Source organism: Scheffersomyces xylosifermentans (assembly GCF_036884685.1).
Source record: "Scheffersomyces xylosifermentans strain CBS 12540 chromosome Unknown RJT20scaffold_3, whole genome shotgun sequence".
NCBI lineage: Eukaryota > Fungi > Ascomycota > Pichiomycetes > Serinales > Debaryomycetaceae > Scheffersomyces > Scheffersomyces xylosifermentans.
In genome coordinates this window covers 1,995,716-2,015,862 of record NW_027042941.1, presented here as the reverse complement: position 1 = coordinate 2,015,862, position 20,147 = coordinate 1,995,716, and the positions used below count along the sequence as shown (strand labels likewise).

At 37.1% G+C, this 20,147-nt stretch overlaps 3 protein-coding genes across 3 annotated transcripts; 1 reads left to right on the top strand and 2 right to left on the bottom strand. All coding sequences in view use genetic code 12, as the record gives it.

Moving 5' to 3' along the window:
• Positions 1 to 11,145: 11,145 nt before the first annotated feature.
• Positions 11,146 to 14,067, bottom strand: RJT20DRAFT_95115 (uncharacterized protein; the record flags this gene model as incomplete). Its single annotated transcript, XM_064921563.1, has 3 exons — positions 11,146 to 11,369; positions 11,415 to 13,411; positions 13,772 to 14,067. 3 exons carry the CDS (start codon positions 14,065 to 14,067, stop codon positions 11,146 to 11,148), a joined length of 2,517 nt encoding a protein of 838 aa, XP_064775393.1.
• Positions 14,068 to 16,686: 2,619 nt separating this feature from the next.
• Positions 16,687 to 19,407, bottom strand: PMS1 (ATP-binding mismatch repair protein; the record flags this gene model as incomplete). The annotated part of the gene is made up of 2 exons (XM_064915857.1): positions 18,211 to 19,407; positions 16,687 to 18,048 (listed from the first exon to the last, which is right to left on the bottom strand). The coding sequence occupies exons 1-2, from the start codon at positions 19,270 to 19,272 to the stop codon at positions 16,687 to 16,689; spliced, it is 2,424 nt and encodes an 807-aa protein (XP_064775392.1). The 5' UTR covers positions 19,273 to 19,407.
• On the top strand, positions 19,399 to 20,133 carry RJT20DRAFT_1891 (uncharacterized protein; the record flags this gene model as incomplete). The annotated part of the gene is made up of 1 exon (XM_064919250.1): positions 19,399 to 20,133. One exon carries the CDS (start codon positions 19,399 to 19,401, stop codon positions 20,131 to 20,133), a length of 735 nt encoding a protein of 244 aa, XP_064775391.1.
• Positions 20,134 to 20,147: the final 14 nt, after the last annotated feature.

Here is a 20,147-nt window from a genome sequence, read left to right as displayed (position 1 = left end):
GACTTAAGTCTCAACTAGTCTTCAGTTCAATATGAAGGAATTTGGACTTGCTAAGAAATTCTTAGGTATCAATATATCACAGTCGAGACTGGGAATATGTCTCAGTCTACATGAATATATTTCAAAAGTCCTTGAAGAGTTCAATTTAGAGAATTGCAGCCTGTTTCAACACCAGCTGTGCCTGGTGCAATTCTCAAAGTGAGTGAGAAAGACAAAGAGTGTGATGCAACACTCTATAGATCCATTGTTGGAAAGCTACTTTATGCAAGCAATACTATTAGGGGCAGATATTGTATTAATTGTTGGAGTATAAGTAGATTCTTCACTCTCCCAAGGAAACACATTTAAAGCTGCAAAGAAAGTACTTAGGTATCTTAAAGGCACCAAACATGTGGGACAACAATATTCTAAGGTTCAGTTAGAAGCCTACAAGGATTTAGATTGAAGATCGGAAATCTTCAACCGGATATGCTATCAAATATGGACGTGGACCAATCTCCTGGAATTCTAAGAAGCAAAGAGCGGTTGCTTTATCAACCACTGAGGCTGAATATTTAGCCATGGCCGAAGTAGGTTAAGGAAGTACTCTGTCTAATTGCTTTATTTAAGGAAGTGAAAATATTACTACCATTGCCTGTGACAATAAAAGAGGATAATACTTCTTGTATAAAACTCTCAGAACATCCTGTGCTTCACCACGGACGAAACATATCGATATTCAGCTAAATGAAGGCATAATATTTCTTGAACAAGTCAAGTCGCAAAACCTTTACCAAAGCCCTTGCTAAGTCAACATTCACAGACTTGAGAACACAATAAGGAATGCAAGAAATTTCATCCAGTTGAGAGAGCATATCTTGATTATGGGGGATGTTGGAAGAGAATTTCCAAAAACATCTAGATTTTGGTTGTAACCAAGATGTCGCAGAAATTTCAATTCATGTGATCACGAAGCGATTGTTAGCTTAACCAGGTTTTGGATCGGATAAATGACTAACCAACCGTATAGGAAAAATCCCTCAGGGATTAATTATTGAGTAGGCACAATGGGTCAATATAAGGACCTCTATAGCCCAGTAAACAGCTATATGGATCAAGCGAACTTGTTAATTCATTCCAAATGCATTAACTATCCTTCTACAAGTATGGCTAAAACAAGCTCACCATTACTAAAAACACTAGGTCTTCTGAGAGACACCAGGACAGTGCTTGGGTGATTATCATGAGGCGTACGTACCTTCTTCAGAAGATGCTTCGAAAACTGAAACATTTTATTAGTGACTCTGGTGCTATTATGCACATTTCATATGTCATGAAATGCTTTCTTCATCTAGCCTTATGCGAACATTATGGGCGCTGCAATCCAACTTGATATTTTGGACATGGCAAGAATCATTTTTTCTAAGAGTGCCTGTGAATCATTGGTTTTAAAAGGGTATACAAGTTAAGGATAAGGGATGATTAGTGGTTGCCTTCAGAAGGATGGAATATTGATTGCAAAGCTACTTTTGCTTCAGTCATGGAATGACAATCCACCACATCTATGTCAGCACTGCTTTCCTAAATGGAAGAATAGATGTTGATATATACATGAGACAACTAACGGGCTATATTCCTCCTAATCACCCGGACTATATTTGTAAGCTCAACAAGTCAATTTATGGACTTAAGCAAGCACCTTTGATTTGGAACAAAACTATGAACATTGAGAGTATTGGCTTCAAACGCTGCAAATCTGAATATAGAATCTACAAGAGAGCTGGTTTGATTATTGGATATATGTTGATGATATTGATTGCTGGTAACAAGGACGTGTCTCCTTTGTTATGGATCAATTGGCTAAGATTTTCAAGATGAAGAACCTTGGTCTTAAAAATTTATCAGGCATCAACATATCACAATCAAACACTGAAAACGATGATTATGTCACAAAGATTCTCCAGGACTTAGATCTTGAGAAATGTAACGCTGTATCTACTACAGTTGTGCCTACATTCTTACGCTTAATACTCCAGAAGAGAACCGTGATGCAACACTTTATCGCTCCATCGTAGGAAGCTTCCTTATGGAAGTAATACCGTGAGAACTGATTGCGTATATTGATGGTATGTTAAGCAGATTTTTATAGAGTCTAAAGGAAGGACATCGAAGAGCTGCTAAACCTGGTCTTCGCTATATTCAAGGCACCACGAGCCCTTGACAGACATAGGCCAGAATCTTACACTTAGAAGTCTTTGTGGACTCTGACTGTGCAACGGATTTAGAAGATAGAAAAACTATCACTGGGTATGCTATTTAATATGGAGGCGGCCTTATTTGCCTGGAAATCGAAGAAGCCAAAATCTGTAGCTCAATCTACCGAAGAAGCAGAATACTTAACTTTAGCAGAAGACGTGTAGGAAGTTGTCTGGCCAATCAATGTTCTATAAGCTAGCATTACCACTGTTAGCAGGGTTCATGGAGATAATACCTCGTGTATTAGACTGGAGGAGCACCTAGCCCTTCATGAGAAAACCAGTGCATTTACGGTTCTACTTTATTGGTGATACGGTGAACAATGGGGTTATTGTAGATTTGGAAATCCGACTCGATTAGAGAGGGCTTATTGTAGGGCTTATTGTAGGATATCTATCTATTTCATTTATTTTATGAATAAACACGGTGCTCAGCTATTAGATTCGTCGATCGCTTCAAACTAAGCCTGCCTATGAGTCCCTCTTTCTGTTCTCATAATATCTTGGTTACTAGAAATTCCTTTTTTAGATCATTAGAGACTACTTTTTCTACAGTTATTGCACTCTTACAAGTGAGTGTAGTTTTGCAAGTTCTGAGCCTGTCATCATACCTGATGTCCACGTCTCTCAATTCTACGATTCAGGGAGTCACTATATTAACTATTTCTTATGACGAAATGGGTCTTAAATAGACCAGATAAAAACAGTATTTACGAGTCTGTGTATGATAATTACTATCCTTTGTTACCTAATAGGGGATATATCTCAGTAACATTTCAACAGTGAGTTCCAAGAAGAACATCGCGGATATACTTATCAAGCCGCTAGCAGACCCGCTCTTGCATTTGCGATAATCCTGGAAGGGGTAATTCTAAGGTTCCGATCGGAACATCAGATTGAGAAAGATGTTTATCTGATCTATATATGACCCACATCGCGATTAGACACTCTTAAATGTTTTCTTCTTATAAAATTACTTAATATGCGGATAAATCAACAGTGTTGTTGTGGGAAGTGGGACATAGTTATAAAGTACTCTCGATATGCGTCAGTATAATTCTTATCTTCTCTATTAAAACATCTAAATCTATATACCTATATAAGTGGCAGATTGATATCTTTATATCTCCCGAGTTCATGACTCTCGTGGCTATTTCCGATATCCTAATTGATTGGGTAATTTAGAATAAATCTATCTACCAATTTCACTTTTTTGTGTGAAGAATGCCGTAAACATCTCTTTAACATTGTAGATCGTTTCAGATAGAACCCCCTTTAAGACCGCCTTCAGCCTAGTCTCTTACATCTTGGTTATTAAGAAATTTCTATTTCAACAAACAGACCGAAGGTAAGAACGAGGTTTATTGAGAATGTGGTAATTAGGAATGGAGGTAGACACAGAACCAATGCTGGAATGAAGCTTTTATCATTTAGGACATCTTTAATGTTTGAAGACATAGCCCAGATAGTGCAGGGACCTCATAACATGTAAAGTTACACTTTTCAACTGCTTGCTGCTGTTCAAGGATGTCCCAAGAGCATCATTTGTCTTCCGACTGGGACTGCGAGCTTCAAGCACATATTCACTTGGATATAACGGTATTTATCATCACCTTGGAGTGTGGGACTCCTTTGAAGACAGTATTGGTTTATACTTACTCAATGCTGATACTGTCAACGCGGGATACGTAGCGGTGAGTTTGCTTCAGACAATTGTTATATGTATATTCAAGTGGAATTATGCCATAACAAACTCACTTGATCATTTAACTATATAACCATTTCACTAGGATATATATCTCTTTATACATATACCAGTTGCCTCTAATTGACTTCGGAGACTCTCGGATATGGCATCAGATCAATATATAAATTGGCTAACCTAAGCTCACATGAATAGAAGCTTCCAAGATGATCGCACAATACACTATCTTGTACCCACGGAAATATAGGCCCTCTGGAAATTCATTTTCAACACGATTTGCCATTCCATTTGGAATCCCTCTTGGACATGTCTTTGCTGGTTTCAAAAGAATCCTACTCCTTCAAAACCAGGATGAACCGGAGGTACGAGAATTAGGTGTAGTAGTGAGCACGTATCGGACACTTTTGTTGGAAGGAAAGGATATAAGGTTGGAATTATGTATTAAATTCGGTAAACAATGTATCTATGTAATTAATTACTGTGAAATAAAGGTCCTCAAATAGACCCCTTGTAGCCAATTTAAAGTTACCCAATGAGGGATTTTTATTCGGTTATTCAATTATCCCTTATATAACTTGATTTAACTAGCATCATGTTAGCGAACTCACGAATCTAAACTTCATGAGCAATACACAACTCTGCAAAATTGAATACAGCCATTTTTAGGTGCCTCCACAATTTCCCTTCCAATTATAGATGGATTTTCCTCGAATGGGCTGTGGAAAGTTGTATTCTTGGAAGCGTATTCAACATCGTATAATTTTACGGTCTATTGCCCCTCTTCAGTACTTAGACTTTATTGGGTTTTAACATTTTCATGTAAACACAAAAGAGGTGATGGGAGACACTTTTCAGTTTTATTGAATAGTAAGTTCGCAATTATTGTTAAATGCACAGTTCTGGTTCGAGGTATTACTGTGAAATCAGATAACGACGATGGGTTCTTCGTCTGACTGTTTTCAGGACACGGGATCCAACATCAGTTTGCATTTTTGTATAATTCTCATCAAAATGGAAGGGCGGAAAGAGGATTAGGACCATTACTGTAAAAACCAGAATATTACAAGCTGAACTTAAGGTTTTTGTTCCCACTTGGCTTAGAGCAACAGGTATACCACTATTACTGCTGAATTGGATATCCCAACAGGTTGAATTAGAGGTTGATGTTGAAAAATAAAGTTCTTATGATCTTAAAAAGGAATTTCTAGTAGGAGAACTGAAAGGCTGACGCAAAGGCGAACACAAAGGCGGGTTGAAGGGATCGTCGAATCTAATAGACGAGGACGGTGTTTATTCGTAAGTTAATTGGAAAAGATAATTAACTTTTAAATTAGAATTACTAGATATCTTCAACAATATCCATGAGGGCGATGTTCTCTGTTGTATATAAAGATATGCTTCTGCTACATATTTAGTTTACATAGTTTTATATTATTTGTTAGAGATTAAATCTTTCTCACAGTCAATACGCAGAGAATCTACTAGAATAAACCTACTCCAACCAATGTCCAATTTACAAAATCTACAGTTGTTGTATTAGAATCATTGTTATTGCTGTGTGTGATGTTATGATCTTTAATGAAAAATTTTAATTGTTGAAAGTAGTAATCTAAGGTGTGTTACCGCTTGTTGGAAGTAATAATCTAAGAGCATAGTTATTTATGAATAGACAATCTCAGATAGGTGACCAATGGTATGATATTGCGGTTGGCAAGTCGTATCATAAATGTTCTGCGACATCATAACATCATAGGATAACAAACACCGCATTAAAAAATAGCTACATCAATTAGACTACCCCAACATTGAGGTATTGCATATCTTGGTCTTTATAAGACCCATCTAGCTGTTAGAAATCTAAATATGTTTACTCTTCTTAGAAATAGCCAAATTAATATAAAAACTTATTAGTTACATCAAGGAATAGCAAGTGTACCAGTAGTAAGAGATGACTTCCATTTTGCATATCTTTCTCTACAAGAACTGAGTTGTCTTATAGATTCCAGACTTTGTTAATACATAATACCCGTCCTAGTGGTATAAATGTTGTTCGACTAGTGCTGAGTCCGTCTCAACTCTCGATATCTATAGTCTATTACTCTACTATTGAGTGGTTAATCACTATATTAACTAGCTTTATAATAGGAGAAAACATATAAATCTCTAACCACGAGATGGACCATATAAAACACTACATGCAATAATTGGGACATTTGATTAACTTTTCAACAATAAATAACTGGCTTTAATACCGCGTTGCCTAATCAACAAAAGAGCTATATCTGCGTAGAGAGTTATACAGACATGTTAGCATTCGCAGGGATTGTTGAAGATATTTAATTGATTGGTAATTAAGAACTTGAGTTCCTTATTAAGTCTTTTCCATTTATTTTATATGCGATGACCTATTAGATCTGTGATTGTTTCAAGATTAAACCCCTTTCAGTTCTCCTAATGTTTTGATTAATGAAGTTGCTTTTATATAAGATAAGAAATCTCCTTTTCAATTATTCATGTAGCAGTCCACTCACTGAAATTTGCTGGAAGATCAAAGAGAGCGTTGTGTTAGGTATAGGTCCCAGTAGATTCTCTTCTTCATTCTCGATCTCACCATTTAAGGAATTAGTGAAAGATGTTCATTTTGAAGAGGACAGTATTCCGTTTGCCCACGATGAGTTCATCCACAGTCCCATCCCAACCGTAGCTATTCTCTTGAATGGTATTGTGCGAACATCAAGAAGTTTTCAATTCATGACATTCTGAGGCAGATGTTAGCTTAGCCAGGTTATTGATTGGATAAAGAAATAACTAACCGTATAAGAGAAATCACTCAAGGATTAATTAATGAGTAGTTGTAACTGAGATATATTAAGGAAATTGGAGTTCCGACATGGTTAGAGTGGGCTTATTGTAGTAGATTCTATGTGTATTGCCAGTGAGAAAGATCTAATAATCTTCAATGAATATAATATAAAATATATAAACTATATATGTAACAGATGGATATCTTTATATACACCTGAGAGCGTTGGCCACGTGGGTATTGTAGAATATATCTAATTAATTGGTAATTTAGAAATCTAATTACTTATCTATCTTTTCATTTATTTTATGGAATAAGCGCCGTGCTCATCTATTAGATTCTTCGATCGCTTCAACATCAAGCCCGCCTTTGGGTTCGCCTTTGAGTCAGCCTTTCAGTACTCCTAATATCTTGGTTACTAGATATTCCTTTTTAAGATAATAAGAAATTTCTTTTTCAACATATATAAGGAACTCTATAACCCTGTAAATAGGTATATAGTGGTTTACATTGTTCAAGTGAAAATATGTTATTATAATTCCAACCGTATTTAATGTTACAAGTCTATGACTGATGCCAGTTCACTTAACCCTGTAATACTGTTTATGATGAGGACGAAATGAGCATAACTTCACAATCTAAACCCTACATCTGTTCATATGCTCATTTAATCTTGAAATGTTCGATAGATCTATTAGATGAGCACGCCATTTATCCATAAAATAAATGGAATAGTTAGATAAGTAATTGAACTTCTAAATTACCAATTAATTAAATATCCCAACAATACCCACGAGGGTAATGTTCTCTGGTGTATATAAAGATATCCATCTCCTACGTATATAGATATATAGAATTATTCAAGTTAAGGTGATATAGGATCTTTCTCATTATCAATACACACTACTAAAGCTAGCCGACTCTAACCATGTCGGATTATCCATTTCAACATCCTTTCGTTTCCACTAATATCTTTCGTACCTGAAGTAAGAATATAGAAGATCCTTGGAAATTGCCGAGATTCTCCTGCGATATACTTACTTTTTCTTCATTTGCTCTTCTCCTGACGATGTGACATAAAAGACTCAGTTTATCACTAAGCGCCCCTTCATAAATGCTGATTGTTGACCCCTATTGAGTCGAAGGGCGATTGGCAAAGTAGTTGGGTACCCAGTGGGTAGAATAGTCGTATCATTGATGGATTTCGTCTGTCAACAATTGTAAAGGAATTGCTCCTTCAAGTCGAGATTTAGTACTGTGGTTCTTAAATCCACCTAGTGCCTACTGACTGGCATATCTTCTCTGAAATATGACAAACAGACTCAATTTTTAGTTTATTCGTCTATTTTTGAACAATTAGCTTTTCTCATTTGCCTTTGATGCTGACAGTCCACCTAAAGGGTAAATTTAAATTGAATCTAAGCAGGGGTTGTACTAAATAGCCATGAAGGCGAATTGATGCGACTGAAAAAGAATACTTTTATGTGAGATATTGCCCTAGTTCATATCTAAAGTCTGGCGAGATAATGAGATCCATAATCTTGTCAAGGACCCTAAAAGTTTGAACATTCAACTGCAAATCTTCTCATTATTACTTGTCGTCTAAGTTTTACACTTTCTAGTTGTGTTGAATTAATTAAATTCAGAAAGTTGGGTACTCCTTAGTATTTTTCTTGACATTGGAGAATGGTGGTACGCACGTAGCCATCATATTTCAAGAGACTATATGAGATGGATGAAAGTAATTTAGCTTTTCTACAGCAACAGCACTTGGTAATTCTTGAACAGATTAGGACAATGTATTGTTGCATTTTGGCTTATTCTTCAGCTTCTCCTTAGTTGATATTTTGGATGTGCATAGTTCTTTCGTATTTTATACAAACAAATGACCAGTATTGGTTCATACCATCCGGTAATGCATTCTAATATCAGTAGCATGAATAGATTCATATTATACCCCCAAAAATACTCCAACCTGAATTCAGTAAATGTTAATATCAATCGACGACAAAGTTCGTACCACAGATAAGAGGCATGGCAATAGAGTGTAAGTATCTTGAAGTATCCAACAGATAAAGTCATTGCTCAACTGTAAGCTACCTATCATTTGAACAAGTTTAGAAAACTTATACTCTCCCTATTTTTGTTCAAATTATCCATATACTTTTAATTTATGCTTTCTTCATCCAAGCACATCCAAACACATCCAAACACATTTCGAAGTCCTTGATGCATGTCTACAGAATCCTTGATAGATTTCCTGTGTTATCGCATGAGTAGCGCAGCACATGTAATTCTTGGTGTCAATTGATAACTTATTACTCAAGAATTTTACCCTTGCACTCTGATCAAAGCTCATCGATAGCATTCAAGCTTGAGAACATGGTGGGAAGAAGACTAGTTCGAGTCCACTTAGTGAACTCAGCGCAGCTAATAACTGAATGTCATGACGCTTGTGAATGGATGGGTTATCAAAAATCTAATACTTCAAGTCAGCTAATCCGGGTTCTAATTCACTTGTTCAATAAAAGACTTAATGATATGATAATCTGTTGGTTCCTTTCGATAAAGTTTCAGATGCCATTTTACCATTGTCAGCTTTCTCTTCTATTTAGTAATGTTGGTGTTCTAACCTTCAGCTGGAAGCAACCTGTAGAGTAACTGGCTCCTAGAAATGAAACTTTGAGGCCACGATTTGCGGGTATAGCAACTACCTTTTATCACCACTGGTGACCAGCCATATTCTCATCTCCTGCTGATGTTAAAAACAGCTTCTTCTACAAAAATACAATTCAGGTTAAAGCTTTTCTTCAAGTCTTTCTTGCTTGAGCACATCCAGACTTATTCTTAAAGTGCACTTCGAAATCCTTTTAAGACTAAGTTTACAGACCTTAGTTACAGAATTATATAGCTTTGACATTGTTGAACACATGGTTAAGTCCCTTCAAAATGACATTAAGATACCGTTGCGACTTCATTTACCATATTTTGGACAACGCTTTGTGTGCATCAGTGAGAAGTGGTCGGTCAGCCACACTTCTTGAGTTGATAACTCTTACCATTCAATTATCAACAGCAGTCTAATTCCAAATCCTTTTCCAAGTATTAGCAGTTTGTAATGGATACCCATGATCTCGTACGCAGAAATACCTTCTTCAACCATTATCCAATGTCTTTCTTTTGAAGTGCTATCGTTGTATCTGTATGGCCCTCTTTGCTTTCTTTCGACGGTTCTTCTTCATGAATATCTATATCGATATCAGTTGCAGTATCATCATGTTCGTCTATCCGATCTTTCTTTTGCTGTTGTTAAATTCTTATAATCGCTCAAGCATCGTTCCACAGGTACCATCTCTGACTGAAGGGTCACCATATATGTTCTGGAATAGACCATCAATAGAACCTCAGGAAGAACACTAATTCATTTTTACTTAAAAGAAGACACTTTATATTCCTTACCTTTACTAATTCCCTATGCTGTAGTGGTCGCACGACAATGAGGTTAAAAATGGCCGCAAAAAACTAGATTTTGATGTTCCATAAGCATTGTATGGTAACAACAAGTCGAATGGACCACACCTCGTACCACTAGGAATCATTGCAGTGGAGTAGATATACCTGTGGTATAGATATTGGAATTGAATATTACGAAAATTCCCGTCGACTGGTATTAACAAATCCGAATGTTGGTTGGAAACTTGTAGGGGGTTTACTATGAAACAATTCCGGTCGCCGACATTAAATTTCCTTACCGGATGGTATGAACCAATTCCGGTCAATATGGTGAATAATAATGAAAGCAATGCATTTAGTAGATTCTTGAAGTAAAGGTCTGGTCACTGCGAGGTACGCGTTCTTTCTAACAATCCCATTGATTATCTCAACAACCGTTGTCAATGGAGTAAGTAATTTGGGCTAAATGAGATCAGTATCTGTTAGCTACTTCCACGAATGTTGAAATCTTGCGAAACAATAGTACTGGACATATGCCTTCAAAGATGATATCCAAGAACCTGTTATCAATGAATTGTTCTCATATGAATAGTTTTTATGATGGTCTTATTGAACTTCAGATGACTATTTTTTCATTCATACATACCTGGATTCGATGTCTTGAATCAGAAGCACGACCCGAAGTTATTTTAAATTGCTTAATACACCTATGCATTCACCTTAGACATATTTGATGGATCATTACTTATGACCTTTTTTTGATCTTCTACAGTCAGATGAATCCAAGGAGCTCTTTCCTACGATAAGGAGCTTGCAAACTATGTTTATTAAGTACTATTATTCTATTTCAAGAGGCCATTTGGTCAATGCAAGCTCTGGCATGGGTCATTATATGGCTTCCTTTCATACCCATCAGCATGCTCGCAATAACTCAGTAAGTACTTGAGCGTCTACGACGACGACGACGAGGTACTATGACCATGGTTTACACTTCTCGATATTTCTCTTCTGGAAGAATCAAAGTTAGCAGCACGAATATTTAAGTCTTCCATTGACCAATTCTTAATGGACCAATGAGTGGATTGAGATCCATGATAGTACCTCAAAGGTTCCGTAATATCAAAATCAGTATCAAACATTCCTGTTTCAAAATTGAAAGAATTGACGCGGCTCTCTCTGAAAGATTGCACTGATGTATCTTTATTGGTTGCTAACTCACTTCGAGATTGTTGCAAATTTTGTTGATCTTCAACAATCTTTCTTAATCCCGCCTGGGAATATCCAGCATGCTCATCAAACTCCATCTGTAGATTTGATAATAGCGGATAGTTGTAGAAATGGATGCTTGATTCAATATCGAAATCCGTGATCATTATTTCTTCAAAATCAATTTTAGCAGGTTTCAACCTAATGATATCTTGATAATGTACTTCAGCCGGATTATGTTTTGGTTCCACGCTCGTTAAATAGGTTTGCGCAGGGTTACTTAAAACTGATCTCGTCGATAAGTGATAACCAAGTAATTTGATTCTATTGTTGAAAAATGACACTACTCGCAATAACTTTTTGGTAATCTTGTCCAAGTAAAGATATTGCTCAATTGAATCAACGCTCTCAACTGTGAACCTATATATTTCACAATCAAAATCAACAAAGGGACATACAACATTCACTGCATCAACCATCATCATACTTCGAATAGGCGTAAATACATTCATGAGAGCTTTGCCAATGGCAATGAAAAACAAGTAAAATGTTTTTCTCAAGGGCCTCAAATGGGACCCAAGGGATACAACGTCGCTTGGAAATATATCGAACCAATTCACTAATAGTTCAAAAAATAATGTAGGAGAAGTGAAGAGAATATCATCAGTTGTATCATCAATGTTATTCACTAGCTTATAATAGCTATTAATGTAAACAATTCTAGGATAGAAGTTTACGATCAAGTTCTTCATGAATGACTCTAGCTCCAAGAAATTTTTCAAAATTAAGCTGTTTTTCGGGCTTGTAATAGATTGGTTGTTAATGATGAACGTCTTGAATTCCAATAAATCTTGATATAATTCATTGATAACGTCAAACTTATAGTCCGGTACAAGACATGTACATGCATGGTCATTGAATGATTGAAGTGATATTTGTAATGTATGAGTGATGTCATTCAATGATCGAGAGTCATTCACTATTTTGTTAAACAATGAAGCTGTACCAGTGAAGACTAAGCATAATGTTTCAATTGTGGCATGTGAGTGTAAAAATGTAGACCATGCAGCATATAATGAAATCTTTATTGGATATTCAATATGGATCTCCGTGATCGATTCTCGCAAATCGCGAATCAAGAGCCCATAATAGGTATATGACTTCTTCGTTAAAATATCCAAATCCTGTTTTGTGAAACTGGTACTGCTATTTTCAGCACTAATGGCTTTGTTGCAAACTTTCAAAAGCACGTTGAGAGCCCTGTCCATAAAGAAAGAGTAATAGACCTTGATTATAATACTTTGATTATAAACTGATATCCAAAATAAGTCACTATTCTTTCTGGTCCAGATAGGAGTGTACGGGAGAAAAAACTCTTTGTTGGCAAGTTTCTTAAAATCCGACCTATAGTGCTTCAAATAGCGGCTTAAGTAGCTATTTTTTAGGCGCTTGATCTTAGCAAGCTTATTGATTATGATAGGGTGTGACCTTGCATTTTCCAACGGTGTTCCAGGGGAAGATGTCGGATGGGATGGGGGAGGATAGGGATGAAAGATGTTGTGAAACTCAGAAGGATTTATCTCTTCAATTTCTTTGACATCAGCATCCCGGTTCACGGTTTTCATATGTCGAGTAAGCACATTCTGAGAATTTTCAAAACTGTTGCTGCTCAAGTTATCAGTTTCATCATTGTCCAGAATAGTCGCTGGTTGTCCATTGTAACCATGACCAACGTTATTGTTAACTAGATTCTCTGAATACTCATTTCCAAATGACTCCGAAGAGGAATTCACATCTAAATTGGTTAATTTGTGGAATGTATCTTTGTAGAGGGCATAGCGAAGATCATTTCTCGTTATGAAAAAGTCTGAGTTATCATATGAATTCTGGTTAAAAGGAGATAGTGATGCAAAAATATCTCTTGGAGGAGGTATCGTATTATTGATGTTATTAGGCTGTGTATTGTTTGAGTTGGCCAGAGTGAGATTATTTGAATGGGAGGTCGTTACACTGCTTGAACTACTGTTATTCTCAGGGACTGTCATGTTCGAAACTGATGGATTCACCAGCATGAAGTTTCCGTTACTACTTGTATTGTTGAACTGTTGGTTTGGCGTTGTGGATACTGGAGTGAATGGTATTATTGGAGGGGACATGTTCTGTGGAGGGGTGTTATCTACCGATTGGTTGGACGACAGGTGTGGTATAATGGTAGTTCCTGATCCAGGACCAGTCATATGGGTTACAACTGGTGGAAAAGGTGACGGCACATATGCAGAAGAAGCATTTGGCGGTATTTGATGGCTGGAATAATCGAAATGATATGCTTCGCCTGGATGAAGGTGTTGTGATGTCTGCTGTGAATGGGACAAGGGTCGTTGATACGGGAGCAAATGAGGTCCTGTTCCTTGGTGTTCTTCGTGTTTAACGTGATCTGGCTGATCTTTTGCTCTCTTCTCATTTTTGTTCTTAATATGTTCTAACTTCTCCTTCGGAAAGTCTAGATATCCACAGCGATAGTTCTTCTTGATACAATTGTGACATGACGGCAACTCTTCAGAGCACTTTATCCTCTTCGCTTTGCAATTTGGGCAGCCATCCCTGGAGTTCTTGTGAGTTCTTCGACTCTTCCGTTCTGACATTCGTGGAAATGGAGGATATGACATTGTCTTTCGGGATAGGCAGCCTATCTTTGAAGTAGTTGATTATAACAATAAATAATAATACAGGAGTCAAATTTCAAAAATAAAAAGAATCACAAAATCGATGGTCGACAGATACATGGAGCAACTGTTTAGGTTGAAGAAGGAAGCTTCAAGATTGGACTACAACCTTAAACTGCTGTCAAAACACTTAATAACTTAAATCAGAAATGTAAGTTAACGTCGGAAGAGGCTGGCGAACGATTATATAAATGGGATAAAAAACTGCCAGTGAATACCAAAACAAAGGGAGTCTAAAGAAAACGATGAACCCGACGGAAGTTGCCAGCACGAGGAGTATATAGAATAATCGTTTGCAGAAGAATTATTCAAGTGACAGACACAGACAAACTAAATCAGTACTATTCTGTGAGTCCTACTCAGATACATGAGAGGCTGACATGATGTAGCTTCTATAGGTAGTACTTTATTTTGTAACATATGAGTTTTTTTCTGATGTGCGTTCTTTTTCACAGTATCGTCTTATAATACTATGTAGTGCGATATTTTTTACATTTGGAAAAAAATATTTTGAATGTGCTATTTAGCCCAACTAGCATTGTAACGGAGACAAAGGGAGAGGTCTAACGCGGCCAGATGCACCTATTCAGCAGTAATGAATTTATCCGCTTTAAGTTGAAGTTGTGCACATATTACTAGAGACAGGACTGCGGGACAAACAATAAGCTGATCAGGAAGAGAACCCCAATGGAGAAGTCCCGCGAAGCTCCCCTCCCCACCGCCTCACTGTACAAACATGAGGATTTGAGATCCGAATTAGGCCCAGGTCCAGAAGAATCTATTTGCTATAGCTCCAACTACTGAAGAATAGCCTGATGCTCACTTGTAGTTATGCATCCGAACGGCTATTCATACATGTAGATCGTGGTAAAATATAACCACACGATTATCACATCTTACAGACAACAGAATTTAAGAGCTAAGGTCAAAAAATAGATGGGAAATAGACTTTAGCAATACTTAAAATAAGATTTGATTGGACAATGCGTTTCTTCGCTGGTTGCTTCATCTGGAATCATATTGATAGTATATTCCTATCGTTTAATTGAAGCAGATCATCTTTCGGATGTACTTTTTAATAAAAGGATTGCTTGTTTCAACAAGTTGAAAGAATAATCATATTCATCCCTAATGAGTATACCTACTCTTGTACTAGTGCTATCTGTGTGACCGCCAGTTTACCCTATGGGATTATTTTTTAGCATAAATAATAAAAAATCATCGTCCTTTCTCCAGACTTTCGGTCCACCATTATGCTCGCGAATAGCAAGAACCATGTCTAGAAGTCAAGGACTGGGTTCCAGTTCCTCTTATTGGACTACCACAAACCAGGAAGGATCGCCGTGATTGTGCTCATCCATAATATTCTCTTCTTGCCCACTATCGAAATATTGAGTTGTTCAACCAAACTCCAAGTATTGTTCAGATTAGCTTTAAGATATGGTTTCACATTGCATTCCCAGACATGCAAGATCATCTGACTCCTAAGAATGATATGTTGATTGATTAGTGCCTGAAAAAAAAATATGGAACATATCCATCTTTTAATTTCCATGTGTTAGGGATCACTCTAACCCCTATTCAAAAGTAGTGTATGCTCAGTTTGGGTCGTAAATATGTACATATGGAGTAGTTAGAAGTGTAGTAGAATATTTTATGAGCACACATTGACCCAACTCGCTATCTAGCGTACACCATTCCTATTCTTTAAGTTGTACCTTCTGCTGTCATTGTCTCCCCTCACTCTTACAGAAGCTCGACCATTGTATACAAGACCGCGGCATCTTTACAAACCCCGCTAATCCGCTACTTCCATCAAACATGATCCATAAATAAAAACAAATTTTGGACTAACCTAAATTTGAGAACATTTATTTTCTAGACACCAAATGTGTAAGCGTTTGTGGCTCTTGGTGCATTCCTGGCATTTTTCTACTGTTCTGCGTTTTAGAGGATGTACTGTCGCCTATTCTTTTATTACTCTAACAATCGTGATTTTCGCTATGATATTTTTTGCCGATTTCTCTTAGCCGGCATTTTCATCTCAAAGAAGCAAGTTGATGCTATCGGACCATACTAATCAATATTGTATCGAGGGGTTTTGGTGGTTCTGCACCGCGGAGAGGGGACCAAGCCTTCACTTTATCTTGATAGCTTTGCTCATAGTTCAAATAGAGTTAACGTCTTCTACACGTCCCCGAGTCGAAAAGATTCTTTGTAGCCCCTCATTTTGATCTGAGATCTATGAGCACATTTTGGATTTCATGTCATTCATTGAGCATTTAGATTGTACATAAGAGGTAAGGAAGAATCATATAGAATAGGTCCAGGCTTGTAATTATAAATGGACACTGTTATAACTACATAGTATGTACAACGGCGATCATGCAGGTGTCCTGTTTTGCAACCAGGGGGGGCTTTTGTATGGTTGCTATCCACTGTAATGATATGTGTGAATTGCAATAGAATTCCAATACTGACATCCACTCAAATCTCAATTGACTGTTTGTTGCACCAACTCGATAACGTGACAACCAACTAATGCTTTTACTCCTTCTCTGTTTATAGTTCATAGTCACTATAGTTGTCGTGCCAGTTATTCAATTCAATTAGGTGTCTCATTGTTGGTCGGCCATGTGGGCAATTCCATGGTTTGTCTAATTGATATAAGTTACGCACAACTTTGCTCATCTTGCTCTTGGCTAATGTTTGTCCAATCATTATGCTACTGCGGCAAGCTCTCATAGCAAGTAAGCTCCATATTTTCGAACACTTGATGTGTTTATTTCGAGGATTTGCATTTATCAAGTTGATTAGTTCATGGAAATCATTGATACCAAAGACAGTTCCCTTTGAAGAAGGATAGGACAATAATGTTATTCTCGAACCTGGGTTGCTTTCATAGTCTACAGTGAATTGGAATCCATTAGCGCGAAAAGTCGATTCATTTTCAATCACCAATAACTCATCAATGATACTAAGTTCAACAGTTTGAGGCACAACTAGTCTTTGAATGTTTATCCTGAACTCCTGATTCAATCTTTCAAAGTTGTATTTTTCATCACTTGCATGTTGATCGATGATAAACAAGTTCTTTTTGTTTAAAGTTACGAGAATAAAGCCAAGATTGAACTGTCCAATAAGCTTCATTCTGGTAAAGTCTTCTTTCGAAATGATATACGATAATTCTTGTTCGTCGTTGATTTCCATAAGCTTGATGTCCCGGTCAGATTTCTTGTTAGCATTACCAGGATGTTCTCTTCTGTTTGCAATTTGTGCAAGTATTTGCTCGCTGCTGATAGTTTCGCACCTGCTGTGCAATTGATCCGTTTTGATTCTTTTGAAAGGTCTTTCTTCAAATTCTTGATTGCCAATTTGTATGTGGAGGTCTTCTTCTTCCGAAACGGGATGAAAATTCTTTCCGTGTCCATCACTCTCGGGTAGTTCTATGGCTTCTACTTGTACGTTCATCACGCTTGATCCATCACAATTGCATTCAAGTTCCAGTGAGTCACGCTTAGGAGATCCACTTGAGCTATCGCTAGGGTCCGCATCGTCTTCTATCTCATTTGCTTTCCTGTCCTTCTCTATACTTAGTATTTCGTGATGGCCTAACTCTTCAGGATCACTCTCAATGAATAATCTCGACGTTGCAACCTCGCAAGCATTCAATGAAGACGTCTCTAAACTATCTGTTGTATTTTGAGTCACTTTTCCGTTCTCATCGAGATCATCAGTGACTTCCTTTGTCTGAGCTATGGTGACTGTAAGCAGCTCTTCTGCATCTGTGTTTTGATGAGAAATATGTTGTAAATGCTTTATTTCTTGATCTGGCAGAGCAGTTCGAACTACATCTGAAATAACTAGGATATGCCCTGGTTTGGAATCAGAGCTTTCATAAGTCAGGCGATTGACTTCATCTGGCTCTATGATGTTTTTTGCAACCCTTTTGCTCTGCTTCTTTACAACATCATCTGTTTCCTTCGAATCTTCTAAGGCGGTATTTTCAGCAAGGATATTCTGGTCCTCGTTCTTTATTTGATACTTATTTGTAAGGATCGAAATGTCTTCGCTATTGACGTTCACTTCCCGATTCTTATTCTTGGGGATAACATTATCTTGCTTTTCAAAAAAATTTGACAATTCCGTTCGTATCATCTCGAAGACCTCTGACTCTTGGTGTATCATTACAAAGGTCTTATCTGGGGTGAGGTTGACGTCCAACTTGCTAGGGTTGATTTCAATATTAACTATAAAAATGGGATATTGGACGTGATTGAACAACTTATATACATCATTTATGATTTTTGCTAATTTCTTTAAGTTTACAGGCCGCTTGTTGACGAAAAGAAACTGTCTATCTGTAACGGAGCGTCCCAATCCAAAAGAATAGCTAGATATATAGCCCTCAAGCTTAATATCTTCATTAATGGACAATGATATTGGAATTAGACCTTTTGCACCATTTGAGCCGAAAACCGTAATCATATTATCTAAAACTGAAGTCTTTGCACCTCCTCGGCCACTGAGAACTAAACTCTTCTTTCCATTGATCTCATTAAACACACTAAACTTGATTTCAGGATATATTAGTAGATACTGCGTTAAAAAGGTTATGGCCTTGTGGAATTCTCGTTTGGAGTTCTTGATGAAGTTTTTGAATCTTACCGGCAAATTCACAAACAACTTCTCTATCGAAATAGAAGTACCCGTCTTCTTTGAAAACCCACCGCCAATTTTAGACTGGCTTTTGCTTAATTTACCTAGATTATCGTACTCCAATTCGTAATTTTTGGGATATTCCGTGCAAGTTTTGATTTTTACTCTGTGGGAGATGGAACATATGGAGTTGAGAGCTTCTCCTCTGAAACCCAATGTATTCAAATTATTCAAGTCATCAAACGCCACTATCTTAGAGGTATGACTCCTTAAACAAACAGATTCGAAGTCCTCAGGTGGTATTCCCTTGCCATCATCCGTTATACTTATAAAATCGATTCCGTAATTCTGGAAATTTAACTCGATTTTCGAGCACTCTGCATCGATGGCATTTTCAACTAACTCCTTAACTATAGATTTCAAGTCGATGATGACCTGCCCCGATGTGATTTTCGAAACATCTGCCTTATTGATACTTTTAATAGACATTTGCGCCTGTACTATCCATTACAGACTAGAATGTAAACAGTTAATTTCTCAAAAGCTGAAGACGCGCGGTGTGATATATTGAGCGCGAAATACAACAGCAAGAAATGTTTAAATCATGATATAGTAATGAGGTTGACTTCAAAGACGCTACTATTAGCATTTCGTGAGTTTCTTGAGGTATGGATAAACCAAATCTTGTACTACAATGAAATCTATGACTCTCTCATCTTTGACAAATTCAAAGCATTCAACTTAGTTGTGTACAAGAATCGCCATCCTAAGCTTCAAGAGTACATCCATGAGCTCTTTAGTAATTTTATTCGGAACGTTCTACTTCACGGCTCCGACACCAAGAAACGAGGAAAGAGCTTGTCGGTTTCAGGAGTAAATCAGATAGTATGCGTGGTGTACAACGAGAAAATCGGCAAAGTACACAGAAAGTACATCATAAACTTCAATGAGTTGATTGTCAATTTGGGTGACACTGTAAGCATAGACGATCTTTTAAATGACGATAAAGACCAGATTGAACTCAACGACAAGTCTGCAGCCATAAAGCTTGATGGTATCAACTGGGAGGAAATCTATACTCAGTTCAATACTATACTATTCCAGCACATACAAGAACTCCGTAGATTTCAGAATGCTAAAGCCCTGGATATACTAGCTGGGAATGAACTCTTCTTCAAGATTCTTGTGGAATTGGAAGAGTCTGTAAATGTTGTCAATGCAAATTGGGTCAGAGTCAATGATAAGGTAGTTGAAAAGAAGGCTACATCTCGTGCGCCTAAATATATTTCAATTGGTGATATCAATTTGCAGTTATTGAACTTCGATGTCCATAACGAGTACTATATTTGACATCAGTAGTTATA